At 38.3% G+C, this 19,522-nt stretch overlaps 1 protein-coding gene across 2 annotated transcripts in view; it reads left to right on the plus strand.

The window, feature by feature from the left end:
- The window catches only part of ALG9 (ALG9, alpha-1,2-mannosyltransferase), a 109,591-nt gene that overhangs the window by 3,739 nt on the left and 86,330 nt on the right, over positions 1-19,522 (plus strand). For both annotated transcript variants that reach the window (XM_014459873.2, XM_006093503.3), the window contains exons 4-8: positions 4,686-4,756; positions 9,420-9,508; positions 11,373-11,508; positions 15,466-15,553; positions 15,855-15,960. In XM_014459873.2, the coding sequence (XP_014315359.1) occupies positions 4,686-4,756; positions 9,420-9,508; positions 11,373-11,508; positions 15,466-15,553; positions 15,855-15,960 (490 nt within the window). The remainder of the gene's footprint in view (positions 1-4,685; positions 4,757-9,419; positions 9,509-11,372; positions 11,509-15,465; positions 15,554-15,854; positions 15,961-19,522) is intronic.

Below are 19,522 nucleotides of genomic sequence, written 5' to 3' on the forward strand. Positions count from 1 at the left end.
CATTAGATTCCACATATGAGTGAGATCATGTGATACTTGTCTTTCTCTGACTGACTTATTTCACTTAGCATGATATTCTCCAGGTCCCTCTATACTATCTCAAAGGGTAAGAGATTCTTCTTTTTTACTGCTGCATAGTATTTCATGGTATAAATGTACCATAGCTTTTTTTTTTAAAAAAAATATTTTTTATTGATTTTTTACAGAGAGGAAGGGAGAGGGATAGAGTGTTAGAAACATCGATGAGAGAGAAACATCGATCAGCTGCCTCCTGCACGTCCCCTACTGGGGATGTGCCCGCAACCAAGGTACATGCCCTTGACCAGAATCGAACCTGGGACCCTTCAGTCCACAGGCCGACGCTCTATCCACTGAGCCAAACCGGTCAGGGCACCACAGCTTTTTTATCACTCATCTGCTGATGGGCACTTGGGCTGTTCCCAGATCTTAGCTATTGTAAATTGTACTGCAATGAGCATAGGGTTGCGTACATTCTTTCTGATTGGTGTTTTGAGTTTCTTAGGATATATTCCTAGAAGTGGGATCACTGCATCAAATAGCAGTTCCATATTTAATTTTTTTTTTTTAGGAAACTCCATACTGTTGTCCATAATGGCTGCACAGTCTGCATTCCCACCAGCAGTGTACTAGGGTTCCCTTTTCTCCACGTCCTCGCCAGCACTTGTCATTTGTTGATTTATTGATGGTAGCCATTCTGACAAGTGTGAGGTGATACCTCATTGTTGTTTTAATTTGCACCTCTTTGATGATCAGTGACTTTGAGCATTTTTTCATATGTCTCTTGGCCATCTGTATGTCCTCTTTGGAGAAGTGTCTATTTAGGTCCTTTGCCCATTTTTTAATTGGATTGTTTGGCTTCCTTTTGTTAAGTTGTATGAGTTCCTTATATATTTTGGATATTAATCCTTTATCAGATATATCATTACCAAGTATGTTCCTCCAATACAGTGGGCTCTCTTTTTGTTTTGTTGATGGTTTCTTTTGCTGTGCAGAAGCTTTTTATTTTGATGTAGTCCCATTTGTTTATTTTCTCCTTAGTTTCTTTTGTCCTAGGAGATGTATCTGTAAACATATTGCTATGGGAGATGTCTGAGATTTTCCTGCCTATGCCTTCTTCTAGGACAGTGGTCAGCAAACTCATTAGTCAACAGAGCCAAATATCAACAGTACAATGGTTGAAATTTCTTTTGAGAGCCAAATTTTTTAAACTTAAACTATATAGGTAGGTACATTCAACTTTAAATTCACAGTTTTCGTCTTCCGTTTTTCTTTGCTTCTTCTTTGTAGCCATCTCAAACAGGGCACCTAAAAAATGTTTCATTTTATAATAATAAAGCCACCAACACAAAAGAATTACAATTCTTAAATTGATGACAAAAATACCTGTAGGATTTGCAGCTGGTTGGAAAAATACAGGTAACTTTATGCTTCGAGTAGGTACTTTTGTCACCCGCGCGCGATTTGCGGATGCGACTAGCACTAGCCACTGCACAATGAGACTGCTGACTGACTGGCTCACTCAACTCGTGCATGAGTCGCGCGCCTCCCCCGGGCTGCATATCCCACGGGCCGCCTGCGCCGCGTCTCCCGTCGTCCGACCCACCAACACCCCCACTTCTTCTAACGCCACTTCAAAATAGACTCGCCCAGGCCGAAAACCAACTTCTGCGCATAGGCCACGAAGTTTCAATCGCACTGTACGTGCGCGCCCGCACGTGGTATTTTGTGGAAGAGCCACACTCAAGGGGCCAAAGAGCCGCATGTGGCTCGCAAGCCACGGTTTGCCGACCACTATTCTAGGATTTTTATGGTTTCCCAACTTACATTTAAGTCTTTTATCATTTTGAGTTTATTTTTGTGTATGGTGTAAGTTGGTAGTCTAGTTTTGTTTTTTTGCATGTATCTGTCCAATTTCCCCCAATACCATTTATTGAAGGGACTGTCTTAACTACATTGTATGCTCTTGCCTCCTTTGTCAAATATTAATGGAGCATAATGACTGGGGTTGATTTCTCGGGTCTCTGTTCTGTTCCAGTGATCTATATGCCTGTTCTTGTGCCAGTACCAGGCTGTTTTGATTACGGTGGCTTTGTAGTATAACTTGAAATCTGGTATTGTGATTCCTCCAACTTGGTTCTTCTTTCTCAAGTTTGCTGCAGCTATTCGGGGTCCTTTTTCGTTCCATATAAATTTTTGGAGTATTCTGTATCTGTGAAATATGCTGTTGGTATTTTAACACATATTGCATTGAATCTGTAGATTGCTTTGAGTAGTATGGACATTTTAATGATATTGATTCTACCAATCCATGAACACAGTATATTCTTCCACTTGTTTATAGCTTCTTCTATCTCTTTTTCAATGTTACAATGGTTCTTTAATACTTAGGTAATGCTAACATCTCTCTCTCTTTTTCTTTTGGTATTTATTGATTGTTTTTTTTTTTCATTGAGTTTGAAATCTTACTAGTTGACAAGTAATTTTCAGTTAAAACTTGGATATTTTGGGTATTCCATTATAAGACTGGATCTTATTCATGGGCCCCGCGTGCTTCTGCTGCACTGCTCTGCTCCTCTGGGTCGTAAAGAAGCCTTTGTTTTAGCTGGCTTCCTTTGATATACTCCACTTGTTACTGCAGGTGAGGGTAGAAGTCTAGGTTCCCCACTAGGCCTCCACTGATAACACCCTAGTGGGCAGGGTAGGTGTACTGCAAAATGACACTGTGGTTCAACAATGGATGCAACGCGTTCCACATGTATTTGTGGTGATGCTGGTGTAAACAGACCTACTGTGCTCCCAATCATATAAAAGTACAGCATGTTCAGTTATGTAAAGTATATACTACTTTATAATGATATAAACAACTATGTTACAGGTTTATGTATTTACTATACTAAACTTTTTATCGGTAATTTAGAGTGGATTCTTTATACTTTTTAAAAAATATATTTTTATTGATTTCAGAGAGGAAGGGAGAGGGAGAGAGAGATAGAAACATAAATGATGAGAGAGAATCATTGATCAGCTTACATTTGTTCACATCCTTTTGTAGGGATCGAGCCTGCAATCCGGGCATATGCCCTAGACCAGAATTGAACCTGGGACCCTTCAGTCTGCAGGCCAACACTCTATCCGTTGGGCTCTTTATACTTATTTTAAACCAGCTAGGGCTCTTTATACTTATTTTAAAAAGTTTAAAACAACAAAAAAAAAGTAAAGCATTATGCCATCTTATGTTGGCAGCAGCCTCGTACATCCAGTGTTCACTGTGTCTCTTGAGTACATCATTTTCTCTTGTGCTTGATTTAATCTCGTGTTGTTTTGTACAGTACCATACATAGCCTAGGAGCAGTAAGTGCTATAGGCTACCATCTAGGTTTGTGTAAATACGGTCTGTGACGTTCGTACAAGGACGAAATCGCCTAACATTGAATTTTTCAGACTGTGTACGCATCAATAAATAGCAGTGACCGTACTGCTAGGTTGGGGGAGGGGAACAGGCTTTCCAGGGGATCACCACTGACACTGGGGTGGAAGAGAGAGCTCATTGCCACGGGCAAGGATAAAAGTCCTGGCTTCCTACTGGATCTTTGGTTGCATCAGTGAGAATGGAGCTACATTTTTTTATGGGGTGCTTGGCTGGAGTAGAGTGGTTCTTGTCTAAAAGTTTTCTGTCTTGCTAGGCTATCCCTTTCTTTTTTTTTTGCTAGATAGAGCAGGTACTCATTGGTGTTATTTTGTCTCTGCCCATTGGCATTTCTAGTTGCCAACTTCTTTAGCTCCAAGTTTGGAATATGAAAGACAAAAAATGAAAACCCAGCAAACTTACCACCATGTTGTTACTTAGGTCCTCACCCAAGGATATTTTTCCATTGATTTTTAGAGAGAGTGGAATGGAGAGGGAGAGACACAGAGAGAGAAACATTGATGTGAGAGAGACACATGCCCTTGACCAGAATTGAACCTGGGACCCTTCAGTCTGTGGGCTGAGGATCTATCCACTGAGCCAAACGTGCTCGGGCTATTTATGACCACATTTTAAGGACCACGGATAATCATCAACTAGAAAGCTTTGATATGCTTGCTAAACATAGTGAAGTTTGTCAAAGGCCACAGTATGAAAACTTAAAAATGAAATGAATTCTGGGATACAGAAATGGAGTTAGTTTTGTTCACATCTACATCTGTACAATTGTCTTTAAGAAATGTTTGTTGAATGAATAAGCTTTACATAAGAATTTTTCTACTTTTTTTTGTAACCAGAAATGTTAATATCTGTATACTCATCCATGAAATAGATACAGCCTAATTTATTTAACCATTTCCCTAAATTTATTTAACCATTTCCCTATAATTGGACATTTTGTAGTTTTTAAAAAAGTTTTTCTGAATTAATAGTGCTGCAATTAATATTTTCATGAATAGAACCACCATCCCATATTTACTTACATAGTTACTTCTGTGAGCTGGAGTCATAGAATTAGATACACTGAATTTAGGGGATATGAAAATTTTCATGGTTTTTGATACATATTGCTTTTATAAGGACTATATAAATTTATAGAGTTATTAATAACAAAGGAGAGTGGTGTCATTGTTAAGAGTTTTGCTGACTTGTATCTGTGATCTGTTTTTGTTTTGTTTTTGTCCTGGGTTTCTTTCAGATTCTTGTCTTTTACTTTTTACGATGTCTTCTGGCTTTTGTGAGCTGTATCTGTGAACTTTACTTTTACAAGTGAGTATAAAAGCTTTGCTTCTAAAAGTGCTATGAGGAAACCCAATATAGATTATTTTTCTGATAGTATTAGCAGTGTTTAAAAATAGAAAACACTTTCCTTCGAGCTCCTAATATTATATCTAAAATGTGATCTCTTGTTTGAAACAAACTGTTGGAAGGGGAATACTTCTAATGATCACTTTTTTCCCCCTGAGTTTCATAAATACTGTAACTTCATATTATTAATTTTAATTCTGTTAATACATATCTAACTAGTCTTCTCTTTGGGAGGATTTAGTAGCTCTTTATTTTGGGTCCCAAGATATAGATAGGATCATGATTTACCTTTTCCCCTTGAGCTTAACTGACAGGAACTTATTCCCGTGTGGGACTCACTGCTCTTATTTGCATCCAGTAAATGAATTTCACCAAGTACCTATTGTTTGATTGAATATTAGTGGAAATACTAAGTATTTTAGTAATAAAAACAGCTCATTTTTTTTACATGAAGCCTAACAAACATCTTATTTTGTTAATGCTGTAAAAAGTATTTGGACTTAATGATCATTATTAAAAATCTTCCCACTGCAAAACAGCTAAAAATGTCAGATAAAAAAATAGTTGGCCTAGACTCTAGGTGGAATAGAGGAGAAAAAGGAAAGCCAGTTCTGCCTTTGAGGATTATAACCATAAGTTGGTCGTCATATGGGCTCAGGATTGAATTCAAATCACCCACATGATCCCCCAACCCCCAAGTTGAGAATTTGTTTAAAATTTTTCTGGGATGGTAGTGCTTTCAGGCTTCTTGCAAAAGTGAATGTAAAATTTCGTTAGAGGAGTGAATTCTTAACCCAAGTGTCAAAGAATTACCACAGGTAAAGTTTCAGTGAACAAGACATTATAGTAAAAATAAATCATAGAGCACAAAAGGGAACAAGGCACTATGCCTGAGAGCCAACAGACATAACGACAGATAGCTGACCCGCACGACTTCATTTATTAGGAGTTACTGAAAGGAGAATGTAAAATAAGCATCTTTAATATTTTTAAAGAAATGTAAGAGGGAATTGAAAACATAAATCAGAAATGAGACTAATCAACAGAATGAAAAGGAACTTACAAAATGGGAGAAAATAATTGTAAACCATATTTCCAAAATATACGTGTAAGGAACTCCAGCAACTCAATAGCAAAAAAACTAATAATTCGATTATAAAATGGACTAAGGACTTGAATAGACATTTCTCCAAAGAAGACATACTAATGACCAATAGATATGTGAAAAGGCAATCAATGTCGCTAATCATCAGGGAGGTACAAGTCAAAATCACAATGAGATCACTTCATATTTGTTACAATGGCTGTTAAAAACAAACAAACAAACAAAGACAACAGATGTCGGCGAGGAAGTAGAGAAATTAGGACCCACACACCGTTGGTGGGAATGCAAAATGGTAGTGCAACTATGGAAAACAGTATGAAGTTCCTCAAAAAATTAAAATTCGAACTACCAGCAATCCCACTTTAAAAAAAATATGTTTTTATTGATTTTTAGAGAGGAAGGGAAAGGGAGAGAGAGATAGAAACATTGATCAGCTGCCTCCTGCATGCCCCCTACTGGGTATCGAGCCCACAACCCCAGGCATGTGCCCTGACTGGGCATGGAACTGGTGACATCTTGCTGCATGGTTTGACGTTCAGCTACTGAGCCACACCAGCTGGGTAGCAATCCCATTTCTGAGTATTTACCTAAAAGAATTGAAATCAGAATCTGGAAGAGATATGCACATTCCCATGTTCATTGCAACATTGTTCACAATAGCCAAGATTGAAAACAAGCTAAATATCCATTGACAGATGAATGGGGCGGGGGGGGGGGAGCAAATGTGTTATATGCATACAATGGCCTATTATTCAGTCTTAAAAGAAGAAAATCCTGCAATATGTGACAATATGGAAGAACCTTGAAGACATTATGCTAAGTGAAATAACCAGTCACAGAAGGACAAGCACTGCATGATTCCACTTATATGAGGTTTCTAAAATAGTCACATTCATGGAAGCAAAAGAATTGACTTGTGGTTGCCAGGCGTTGGAGAGAGGGGGAAACAGGAAGCTGCTAATCCAGGGGTGGGCAAACTTTTTGACTCGAGGGCCACAATGGGTTCTTAAACTGGACCGGATGGCCGGAACAAAAGCATGGATGGAGTGTTTGTGTGAACTAATATAAATCCAAAGTAAACATCATTACATAAAAGGGTACGGTCTTTTTTTTTTTTTTAGTTTTATTCATTTGAAACGGACCGGATCCGGCCCGCGGGCCATAGTTTGCCCACTGCTGTGCTAATCAATGGATATACAATTTCAGTTATACAATATGAATTCATTCTAGAGATTTGCTGTACACCATTATGCTTATAGATAACAATATTTTACACTTAAAAATCAGTTAAGAGGACAGATCTCATATTAAGTGTTCTTACCACAATAAAATAAAGAAGTTAAAAGAACTGAGACTACAATAATAACCAGGCAGATTTGAAAAAGAACTGAACAGAACTTCTAGAAATGAAAATATAAGAATTGGTATTTAAAATTCAATAGATAGGTCCAGGGGTGGGGAACATCTGGCCTGCAGGCTGTATAAGGCTTACGAAATCATTTGGTCTGGCTCTGCCGAGGCATGGGGGTGAGTTAATTAAATGTTTGACCAAATATAGCAGGCTAATTTTTAAGTTGATAATGTTGTATTGCCCACAAATGATGTTATAAATATCCACATGGCCCTTGGCAGAGAAAGGTTCCCTACCTCTGGCTTAAACAGATGATTAGACATTACTAACATGTAAACTAGAAGATTGATCTGAAGAAAACACTAAGAATGCAGTACAGAGTGACAACAAATGGAAATATAAAAGAGTTAAGAATGTTCATTGCCACATTATTCACAATAGCTAAGATTGGAAACCACCTATATGTCCACTGACATTGTGTATGGTAGAGTTGAAAGATATGATATCTAATCACATTCTAGGAGATAATGGGGAGGATGGGGAGAGGCAGTTTTCAGGGAAGTAATGCCTAAGAATTTTCCAGAATTGATGAAAAAAAGAAAAAAGATGCTAACCCACAGATTCAGAAAGCCCAACATATCCTGATATGCATAACTAAAAAGGAAGAGTGTGCCCTGACCGGTTTGGCTCAGTGGATAGAGCGTCGGCCTGCAGATTCAAGGGTCCCAGGTCCGATTCCAGTCAAGGGCATGTACCTTGGTTGCAGGCACATCCCCAGTAGGGGGTGTGCAGGAAGCAACTGATCGATGTTTCTCTCTCATCGATGTTTCTAACTCTCTATCCTTCTCCCTCTCTGTAAAAAATCAATAAAATATATTTTAAAAAAATAAATAAATAAAAAGGAAGAGTGAAACTGTGTAGAACTTCAGGAACAGAGGAGATTTTGGTGTGGCTTAGTGGTTGAGCACTGATTGATTTATGAACCAGGAGGTCATGATTCAATTCCTGGTTAAGGCACATGACTGGGTTGCAGGCTCGATTCTCAGTAGGGGGCTTGCAGGAGGCAGCCAATCAATGATTCTCTCTCATCATTGATGTTTCTGTTTCTCTCCCTTTCCCTTCCTCTCTGAAATTAATAAAGATTAAAAAAAAAAAGAACAGAGGAGATCTTAAAAGTTGACAGAGAACTTAATAGATTACCTATAAAGGAATGTTAGGCTCACTGACGCCTTCTCAAAAGGCAAAAAAATAAATAGATAAATAAATATCTTCAAAGTGCTGAGAGAAAATTACTGTCATTCTAAAATTGAATACTCAGTCAAACCATCTTTTAAGAGCTAAATAAAGACTTTTCATACAAACTATAAAAGAAAGAAAAAGAAATCCAACAAAAACAGAATTTACCATTAACAGAGCTTCACTAAAGGAACTTCTAAAGGGTATACTTAGGAAGAAGCTAAATTATTTCAGAAAGAAGCTCTGAGATGCAATCAGGAACCTGAGCAATAAAAATAGTTAACACATGGTATGTCTGAGCAAATTTTGACTGAATGAAGCAATAACAATTTCTAATAATGTTTCATTTATAGGCTTTTTAAAGACCTACAAGAAAGAAGTGAAGGGAGTGTATAATTAATTGCTTAAGTTTGAGAAACCCTGACTTAGATAAGGACTTATTAACACTGTGGTGTATCTCCTAGTCTTTTTCTGACAACTATCATTCGTTGAGTGACTGCCAGGCACTCTTCTAAGCACTTGGCCATGCATTGTCCTCCCAGAAACCTTACAAAGTCTCACTAACCTCTTTACAAAGGAGGAATCTGACAGAGTGAGTATGTACCTAGACAAGGGTGTCACTGCTAGTAAGTGGCAGACTCCAGATTTGAACCTGTGCCTATGTGAGTCTGAGGCCTATTGCTTTTCTACAACATCATGCTGTTTTCCTATTGTTAGTAGACATGCCCTTCACACAGAAAGTATATCTTTCCTTGTAGGGAGAGAGCTTCTCTCCTTATGCACGTGAACATTGCTAACAAACCCGTCAAGTCCGCTCGGTATTTGACTTTACATCTTCCGTGTTCTCTGTGATGCAGGCATGTTTTTGTCTTTTGATTTGAAATTTCCATCCCCAAGATGTGCTCTGCTGAGAGTTTTTGCCTTTCTCCTAGGGCCGTGTGTAAGAAGTTTGGGTTGCATGTGAGTCGAATGATGCTTGCCTTCTTGGTTCTCAGCACTGGCATGTTCTGCTCATCTTCAGGTAAGTAAAGGAGCAGGTGAGGGCATAACAGGCTCACTGATAATTCACAGTTGCATTTAAAGAAGGAACTTGTCCAGATACAGTTTATATTTGTATAACATGTCAATAATGTGCAGACCACTCTTACCTGTACACTCTGGATTGGCTTTACAACATTAAGTAAGGTAAGTATTTTCTCATTTTTGTTGGAACTTAGAAAGATGACATGACTTACTGAAAGTCAAACAATTCATAAGTGGTAGAGCTGTTGTTTTCATGAGGTTGCTTTCTGTTACATATTATATTTTTTTGTCACTGTAAGGCTGAAAAACACAGCCCCCCCCCTCTTTCTTTGTTGTTAGGGGAAGGAAAATCATTTTATTATTTTGCTCAAGAAAGCTCTTATGCCTAAAAAACCTGTTCTTGGTGGTTCTCCTTTCTGCCCAATATTTGCAATGTGTTCTGTAAAGGTGTACATCTTCTGTTGGGATTTTTTTTTTTTCATACTGAGTTTGTAGAAATTGAGAATAAAAACCTTAATCTAGAGAGGTGGCTTTCAAACTATGCTGCCAGTGAACATTCGTGTTCTGTTAGCTGAACCAAGGTAACCTGCTGCCAAAAGGCAGCCTGTTCCCAGTCTCTGGAAAAATTGTTACTATATGTAATTATTTCAATTTTAATTTCTGCTTGCTTGTACCAGAATATAGTATACACACTAAATATGCACACAAATTGTATCCAGCTCAAAAGTATATGTTTTTTCTTCATTGACTATCAAAATCTATGTTGTTCTGCAGACACCTCAGGGCTCCACACCCAAATAACTTGAGAGCCAGTGGCCTAAATGAGACTGTGCTCTCCCCTCTGAGCTGGCAGAGACCTCAGATTCCTCTGCTCCCCTTGCCTGAACACTGGAGCTGGAATCTGTAGCTGTGGATGGCATCGATTCTATTTAGCATTTATCTGTGAAGGTTGTACCCAACGTTTTTCTAGTTACTTTGCTACTCCTAAAATTGATGCTTCTCTGAGGGAGATACTTGGGAGTGTCTTTCGTTTTGTAACCTCAGTTGAGAATGTTAAGGCACAGATTAGTTCATAGCATCCTTTGAGACAAAGCCTCATCTCTTTGCCAAGGTTCTTAAATCATATTGCCTCTTCATTGTGGTTCTTGTTGGAGTCAGTACTGACTTTTCTTCCCCAGTGCTAGGTGAAGTAGACCTCACACAGCAGGGAGATGCAGATCTGCATTTTTGTGTAGAATTGGTGGAAACACTTTGATCAAACGTCACTATTGCAGAGAACCTGAGTACAGTCAGTCCCCTGCTGTATACAACAGCAAAGTAATACTAGATGGAAATAATTAGGGGGACACCTAAGGCCACACATCTATGTCAGTGAATGCAGGATGCAAAGCAGTGTTACCATCCAACTTTTGGCCTTTGAGAAGGTTTCCCAGAATTCCTATGGGGAACAGGTTGGTACTTGGACAGCCTCAGAAGATAAACTTCTCCAGAAATAGATTGTCAGCAGTGGCTCTAAGTTTCCTGAAGCATATTCACTGCCTGGAAATACAGCCTGGGTTATACCTGGGGAACCTGGAGTTCTATAAGTTTTAGATTTGGGTATAGGCCAGGAGAGGAATGGCATGGTTGGTATTGTGTAATTGGCTGGGTGATGTGTTGGTACCTAAAAAACAGGAGTGAGAAAACAAGAAAATCATTGCATTTCTTTTTTTAAAAGGTGTCCACTTCTAATATAGCATTGCTCAAAATATGTTCCTGGTTATTGACATTTTGCAATATAGGTAAATTTTTAATAATTGATACTTAATAAATCTCAAACTCTTGTCCCTGTCCCCCTTTTTTTCATGTCTTTACTCTTACAGCATTTCTTCCTAGTAGTTTCTGTATGTATACTACATTGATAGCCATGACTGGCTGGTATATGGACAAAACTTCCATTGCTGTGCTTGGAGTAGCAGCTGGGGCTATCATTGGCTGGCCATTCAGTGTGGCTCTTGGGTAAGAAACTAACACAACTCGTCTCCCTTGTATCACTGGGCATATAGTAAATCTTAATGTTAGGTTATCTCCATATTCTCTGGATAGGATCTAAAGTTAGAGGATTTATTTGGGTCTGCAAAGACTGGGAAACGAAAGGATATTTCTCTTGGTGCTCATTGTTTTGATTAATAAGAATAGTAACTGTTAAGCATCTGCTGCGTGTTAGACACTGCTAACCCACTTACAAACTTTATTCCTAAACCTTATAAAAACTCTGCAGGAGAAATCAATTATTAGTGCTTTGTAAATGAGAGAGTAGAGTCCAAGAGGTTGAGTAATTTGCCTTTAAGATTATGTTTGCTTTTGGGTCCAGGCACTTCTGACTCTGTAGCAGATGCTTTTTCCACACTGTACCACCGTAGGCTGTGTTTTTTCAGTTGCCAAGGCTTGAAATCTGAGTTCCTTTCAGTCCTCCCTTCTTGCCCCCAGAATAATTTTTTTTAGTTTCATAGTGCCTGTCATTCCTTTTGTACTTTTTGTTCCCACCACTCTATTCTATTTGTGCTGCCTTAATTTATTGCCTGGATCACTAATAATTTAGATAAAACTTTAGTTTGATGTTTAGGTCATTATAGTAGTAGTAGTATATCTTTATTATTTTAAAAGTATTGGATTGTTTGAGGTAAAAAGAATTCTTAATTTTCTTCTCCCCTTACACAATCTTCAAAGATAGTCACTGCTAATAGTTTTGTGTATATCTTTCCAGAAATTATCCTTGCATGTATAAATGCATACACACACTTATATACCAAAATTCTTAAAATAAATAGAATTATTCTATACTCATGTAAATTTTTTATTGTACATAGTTTTATATTGTTCTTTGTATCTATTGCATAGCATTCCATTATATGGCTGTTCATAATTTATTTAGCCATTGTCTTATTGGTAGACATTTGGTTTTCATTTTTTTGTTATTATACACATGCTTCAGTGAACATTTTTGTACATATGTCTATATACTTGTGGAAATTTATCTATGGAATACATTTTTTTTAAAATTTATTGATTTTTTACAGAGAGGAAGGGAGAAGGATAGAGAGTTAGAAACATCGATGAGAGAGAAACATCGATCAGCTGCCTCCTGCACTCTCCCCACTGGGGATGTGCCCGCAACCAAGGTACATGCCCTTGACCGGAATCGAACCCGGGACCCTTGAGTCCGCAGGCCGATTCTCTATCCACTGAGCCAAACCGGTTAGGGCGGGAATACATTTTTATAAAGGGAATTCTAAGTCAGAGAATAGGCATTTTAAATTTTCTTAATTGACTTTTAAAGGCTGGTATCTCCACCTTCAATCTTTTCTTTTTTTCTGCATATTATCCTCAAATTACTTTATTCTTTAAGGTTTTGTTTGTGGTTCTCTTCTATACTTTCTGCTATCTAGTCAATCATCTCTTCAGTTTCACTCATATATTCCTAGCTGCCTATTAGATCTCTCCATTTATATTTACGACATTGAACTCATTACCTCCCTTCCATATCTGTTTCTTTACCTCTGTTTCGATCTCAGCAAATGGTACTGTCTGTGCTGAGCCAGGAACCTGAAACTTATCTGTGACTCTCTTCTCTTTCCCATGTCCTATTAATTTATTACACCTCCTGAATATCTTTTGAATCTGACTACTTTTCTTCACCTCTCACTGGTCCTGGATTACTTTACAGCCTCCTGAATGATCTTCCTGCCTCTAGTATTGATCCTTGTAAATCTACTCTCCACATTCAAATGTTCCTTTTAGAGTTATCTTCCTAAAATGCAAATATGATTGTATCACTCCCTATTTCGTTCCAAACTATATAATAGCTTCCCCAGTGCTCTGTGTCCCAGAGGTTGGCAACTTGTATCCAATGGAGCAAATCCAGCTGGCTTGTTTTTGTAAGCCCAAGAACTAAAATTTTCACAATTTTAAAGGGTTGTTAAAAAACAACACACACACACAGAAGAATATGCAACAGAGACTGTATGAGGCCTTGTAAAGCCTAGAATATATGTTGTCTGGTCCTTTAAATAAAAGTTCGCCAACCCCTGTTTCACGGTATGCAAATTCTAACATGACGCATAAAGCCCTTATATTTCCCCCCTTTTACCTCTCCAGCCTTCTTTTTTTAAGTACCTCCATTTCTTTTACTCTCTACTCCATCAACATTGAACTTTTGGAGTTCCCCAAATACCTCTGGGTCATCCGTTTTGATTGGTCTGCCTTTAGCCAAGATAAGTGATTTCAGGATCACAATCAGTTAGCAATCTACCATCATTTATCGAATCCTTTGTGCTAGGCATGGCTGATACTGTGAAAAATAAAACAGTTATGGTTCTTGTTTTTTTGGAGCTTGCATTTTAGTAGGAAAGGCAGACATTGAACAGGTAATTAAAAATATGATGACTTATGTGTTACATGACGTTGAGTCGGCTCTGACTCCTGGCGAGTGAGTGGTGTCCACAATGTCCTGATCTCAACAGCCCTGCTCAGCTCCTGTAGACTCATGCCTATGGCTTCTATGGGGTTAACACATCTTCTATTTGGTCTTCCGCTTTTCTTGTTGTCTTCTATTTTCCCCAGCATTGTCTTTTCCAAAAAACCCTGTCTTATCAAAGGAGAAATATAGCACATGGAAATGTAACCATTGGGGAGAAAAAAAAATGAAAACACAAATGTTAATGCAAAATGTAGGTAATAGAATGTGGAAATTCAAATTATAAAAGATGATGTTCTGTGACAACGCATGCTAAATAAGTCACAGAGATGTCTGGAGGAGGGGGGAATAGAGCCTATAGTTGACATTTGGGTGGATTCTGTGTGAATAGATTGGTGTAGGGAGGGAATTCTTTGTGTTGGAGCATGGGTAAAGGCTCAGACTAGCGTCCTAGATTTGGTAGTTGTGGGTATGAAGGTGATTGATCATGCAGCAAGAGTGGAAGCACTTACTGAGAAAACGAGTACAGAAAGAAAAACAGAAACTTGTTTTTGGGAACTGTGACCATAATAGGGCACTACCATGGGATAGGGAAAAAAGAAGTCTAGGAAGGAGCATTAGAGAAGAGTCCAAAAAGGAACAGGAGCTGGGGCGTCTAAAGAGGAAGGAACAGATGCTTTGTGCAAAGTGCAGCAGATAGACAAAGGGGATGAGACTTGTGCAGAGATAGTGGCTGTGCCCGAGAGGTTGGTCTTTACAGCTTGATGCTAGCGGTTCTTAACCTGTGGGTTGCGACCCCTTTGGGGGTTGAACGACCCTTTCACAGGGATCGCCTAAATACATCCTGCATATCAGATATTTACATTACGATTCATAACAGTAGCAACATTACAGTTATGAAGTAGCAACGAAAATAATTTTATGGTTGGGGGTCACCACAACATGAGGAACTGTATTAAAGGGTTGCGGCATTAGGAAGGTTGAGAACCACTGTGCTAGACGTTCAGGAAGAAATAGTGAAGGCAACATACATATTCCTTGCTTCAAGAACTTAAGTGAAAGGAAGAAGAACAAATGGTATTGGAAGAGGGTATATCAGAATTGAAGTCGTTTGTAATATGATATTGCTAAAATCTTAATATATCACGAAAGGGAGAAATCAGTATTTATTTGGCAGGATGGGGATAGAACAGTAGGCTACGTTTACCTTATAATTAATATATTTTAAATGTCCATTAGACATAAATATGTATAAAACAGAGCTCATTCCAGAAGCTCAATCCTTATATTTCTTGTGCATCGTGGGTGCATCGCACTCTGATGGGTCCTGAAGAGAACAGTGTATTTTTGAGAAGAAATCCTCTCCTGTACCACCTTTCTTCCTCAGTACAACTGCTAGAGATATGTTATTCTCAGCTCTGCACGAGGTGTGTGAATCTGACCTGTCTATATTCTCTCTAAGTATATAACTCCCCACTTTCTGTTTCTCTGTTAAATAGTTTACCTATTGCCTTTGACTTGCTGGTCATGAAGCACAGGTGGAAGAGTTTCCTCCATTGGTCGCTGGTGGCTTTAATACTCTTTCTGGTGAGTTTTCTCTTTTCCTTGTTTTGTTCTAAAATTGTAATGACAGCAACTTCTTTTTTAAATTTTTAATTTAATTTAATTTATTGGGTAACATCTGTTCATAACATTATATAAGTTTCAGGTATACAATTTTGTAATACATCATCTGTATGTTCCACTGTGTGGAAGCAACCTCTGATGTGGGAAAGAGAGTATTAGGAGTTGATTCTGTTTTTGATTTTGAAGTTTGTCCTATGAGCATTGTGAGAATGTTTCCAGAGCAAAACTCCGCAATTGCTATGTATTTTCTGCTCTGTTTCAGGTGCCTGTGGTGGTCATCGACAGCTACTATTATGGGAAGTTGGTGATTGCACCACTCAACATTGTTTTGTATAATGTCTTTACTCCACATGGACCTGATCTTTATGGTAAGGCCTTATGAGATTGGGCAAGAATGAGGAGATAGCTTATTTTGCCTGTGCTTTGAAATTTTAATTCAACTGCCTCATTTGATCAAATATGCCATTTCTTTGCTGGTAATATTATTTTCTGATTTTAAAAATAAATGTCGCTCAGCTGGTGGGCTCAGTGGTTTGGCATCGACCTGTGAACCAGGAGATCACAGTTCGATTCCAGTCAGGGCACATGCCAGGATTGTGGTTCAATCCCCAGTAGGGGGCGTGCAGGAGGCAGTCGATTGATGATTCCCTCTCATCATTTATGTTTCTATTTCTCTCTCCCTCTCCCTTCCTCTCTCTGAAATCAATAAAAACATATTTAAAAATAAAATAAAAATAAATGTCATTTGAATATAGCTCAGTGATATGTTGCCACTAAATGTTTTTCCTTGATTAATAAGATAGTTACATTTAGCTTTCTGTTGGTCCTGCTGTCTGTTATTCTCAGTTGCAAAGTAGTTAGGACTCTGCTGAGTATGCCATGGCTTTTGATACTACTCTTTTTTTTTTATTAAAAGTTACTTTTTTCTCTTCTCATTAGAAAATTAATATGATAACAAACATAAAAACATTCATAATCCCCTAATCTCCAGATAGCAATTGTTAACACCTTGGAGTTGTACATGTACACATTTGGTACTATTAATTGTTTATTTAATTCACATTACTTCAGTATCAGGCATTAGGGGGGAAAGTGTGAAAAACTTATAGATAAAGCATAGCAACTGTGTGTGTGTGTCAAGGAGGGGAGTGTCAGCATGAGAAGGTCAGTAGTGTTGACGTAAGAAAGGTCCAAACCTGTAGAGAATTTTTTGTAAGAATTTGAGCCAAACTGACAACACTGATCTCGAAGCAAGATCTCAAATGATCCAAGAATAACAGTTTCTTTTATGCATTTGAAATTAAGGAGGGAAGGAAGGAAGATTACTTGAGAATAGGAGAAAGCAAGGCAGGGATCTGATTACAGGTTGAGATTATGTGCTTTCATGAAAGTGACTACGCTTTTTTTAGGGGTCTGAAAAGAGTTATTTCAAAGGTATGTTAACCTAGATGTGCATAAACTAAAGACAGGTCTTGCTTAAGGCAAAGATAACCCTTTTACTAAATAATATATGCCTAGGACGTGACTACTCACCGTGACCTGCCCAGTTAGGCATTTATGATCAGATCACTCAGGGAGCTTCCATTCCATAGAACTCATCTTTTTTATCCACTATAGTTTGGCCAGTTTAGGGTTCAGAGAAAAAAGGAATGCCTTTAGTCCAGGGATGCATTCCCCAGTTTACTGTCATCTCCACCCCTCCCCATGCCTTTCTTTCAGTCAGTCATTTCTTCTTTTTTCCCCCCTAACCAGCCATTTGGCCCCTAAGGGCTTTTGAGTTAGTGAGCGCTATAGGGGGATGAGCTAGAGAGATCTTTCTGATCAGATCATGCAAGTCAGTCAGCAATTTATGGGACATTTTTTAATTAAAATAAGTGTAGTTTCTTTGCCTTAATCTTTTGAAGCTCTTAGAGCATTCTTTGTATGATTGTCTTAGGCTCTGCTATGAACAAAGCAGGTTAATATATTATCAATTTAAGCCATGCCCACCATTTTTTTATGCCACCCTGCCAATAGAACCAGCAGATTGAGTGAGGAGATTTAAAGTAAGCATGTGAATGAAATTTAATAAGGCCTCCTGGGATTTGGGAGAATATTGTTATTTTAGATGGCAAGTAATAGGTTAAAATAAGCTGTTTTGTTTGTGAATGGAATTCAAACTGCATGGTTAAAGAATAATTGCTAAGTGAAGGAATTACAAAAGACTCTTTTATGGCTCCAAGATCTCCAAGGATGTGACGAACAGTCCCAATTTTAAGCTTTGCCTGTAGTTGTCTCCCCTTAGCTAGGGAGTGTTTGCATATTTTTAGTTGCCGCTTGCTTCAGTTCACTTGTAAAATTTTATTTCTTTCTACAAGACAAGGGAGACTTCTCTCAGACCCAGATGGCACATTAGAAATCGGTTTACATGGAACCTACTAGAAGCATGATACCTGCTATGTTATGGGTGAATAAACTATTAATTTGAGTTTACTTTATAAAAATTGGATTCTCGCCCTAGCTGGTTTGGCTCAGTGGATAGAGCGTTGGTCTGCGGACTGAAGGGTCCTGGGTTCAATTCCAGTCAAGGCCATATGCCCAGTTGCAGGCTCGATCCCCAGTAGGGGGTGTACAGGAGGCACCAATCAATGATTCTCTCTCATCATTGATATTTCTATCTCTCCCTCTCCCTTCCTGTCTAAAATCAGTAAAAATATATTTTAAAAAAATTGGATTCTCCACCCAGCTCCTGCCCCACCCCAGGCCTTCACTGAACTATTGTCTCTATCCATGGGTTATGCATATAAATTCCTTAGTAAATTTCTATCTGCCCTCCACCTTGTCCTTCCCTCTGAGATTTGTCAGTCTGTTCCATTCTTCCATGTCTCTCGACCTATTTTGTTCATCAGTTTATTTTGTTCATTAGGTTCCACATATAAGTGAGATCACTTGATATTTGTCTTTCCCTGACTGGCTTATTTCCCTTAGCATAATTATCTCCGGGTCCATACATGCTGTCTCAAACAGTAAGAGAGCCTTCTTTTTTCATAGCTACATAGTATTCCATTGTGTAAATATACCACAGCTTTTTAATCCACTCATCTACTGATGGGTACTTGGGCTGTTTCCAGATGTTAGCTATTGTAAATAATGCTGCTATGAGCATAAGGGTGCGTAGATTCTTTCTGATTGGTGTTTTGGGATTCTTAGAATGTATTTCCAGAACTGGGATTGCAGGGTCAAACGGAAGTTCCATTTTTAATTTTTTGAGGAATCTCCATACTGTTTCCACAGTGACTGCAACAGTCTGCAGTCCCACCAGCATTGTACTAGGGTTCCCTTTACCCTACATCCTTGTCAGCATTTGTTGTTTGTTGATTTATTGATGGTAGCCATTCTGGCAGGTGTGAGGTGATGCCTCATTGTAGTTTGAATTGGCATTTCTCTGATGATTAGTGACATTGAGTATTTTTTCGTATGTCTATTGGCCATCTGTATGTCCTCTTTGGAGAAGTGTCTTTTCAGGCCCTTTGCCAATTTTTAAATTGGATTGTGTGTCTTCCTTTTGTTGAGTTGTATGATTTCTTTATATATTTTGGAAATTAACCCCTTATCAGATGTATCATTGAAGAACATGTTCTCCCATACAGTGGGTTCTCTTTTCATTTTATGGATGGTTTCTTTTGCTGTGAAGAAGCCTTTTGTTTTTATGTAGTCCCATTTGTTTATTTTTTTCTTTGTTTCTCTTGCCCTAGGAGATATATCAGTGAAAATTCTGCTATGTGAGATGTCTGAGATTTTGCTGCCTATGTTTTTTTTCTAGGATTTTTATGGTTTTGCAATTTACACTTAGGTCTTTTATCCACGCCATTGAGTTTATTCTTGTGTGTGGTGTAAGCTGGTGATCTGGTTGCATGTTTTTGCATCTGTCCATTTTTCCAACTCCCTTTA

The sequence above is a fragment of the Myotis lucifugus genome, unplaced genomic scaffold (genome assembly GCF_000147115.1).
Source record: "Myotis lucifugus unplaced genomic scaffold, Myoluc2.0 scaffold_117, whole genome shotgun sequence".
In the NCBI taxonomy this organism is placed as follows: Eukaryota; Metazoa; Chordata; class Mammalia; order Chiroptera; family Vespertilionidae; genus Myotis; species Myotis lucifugus.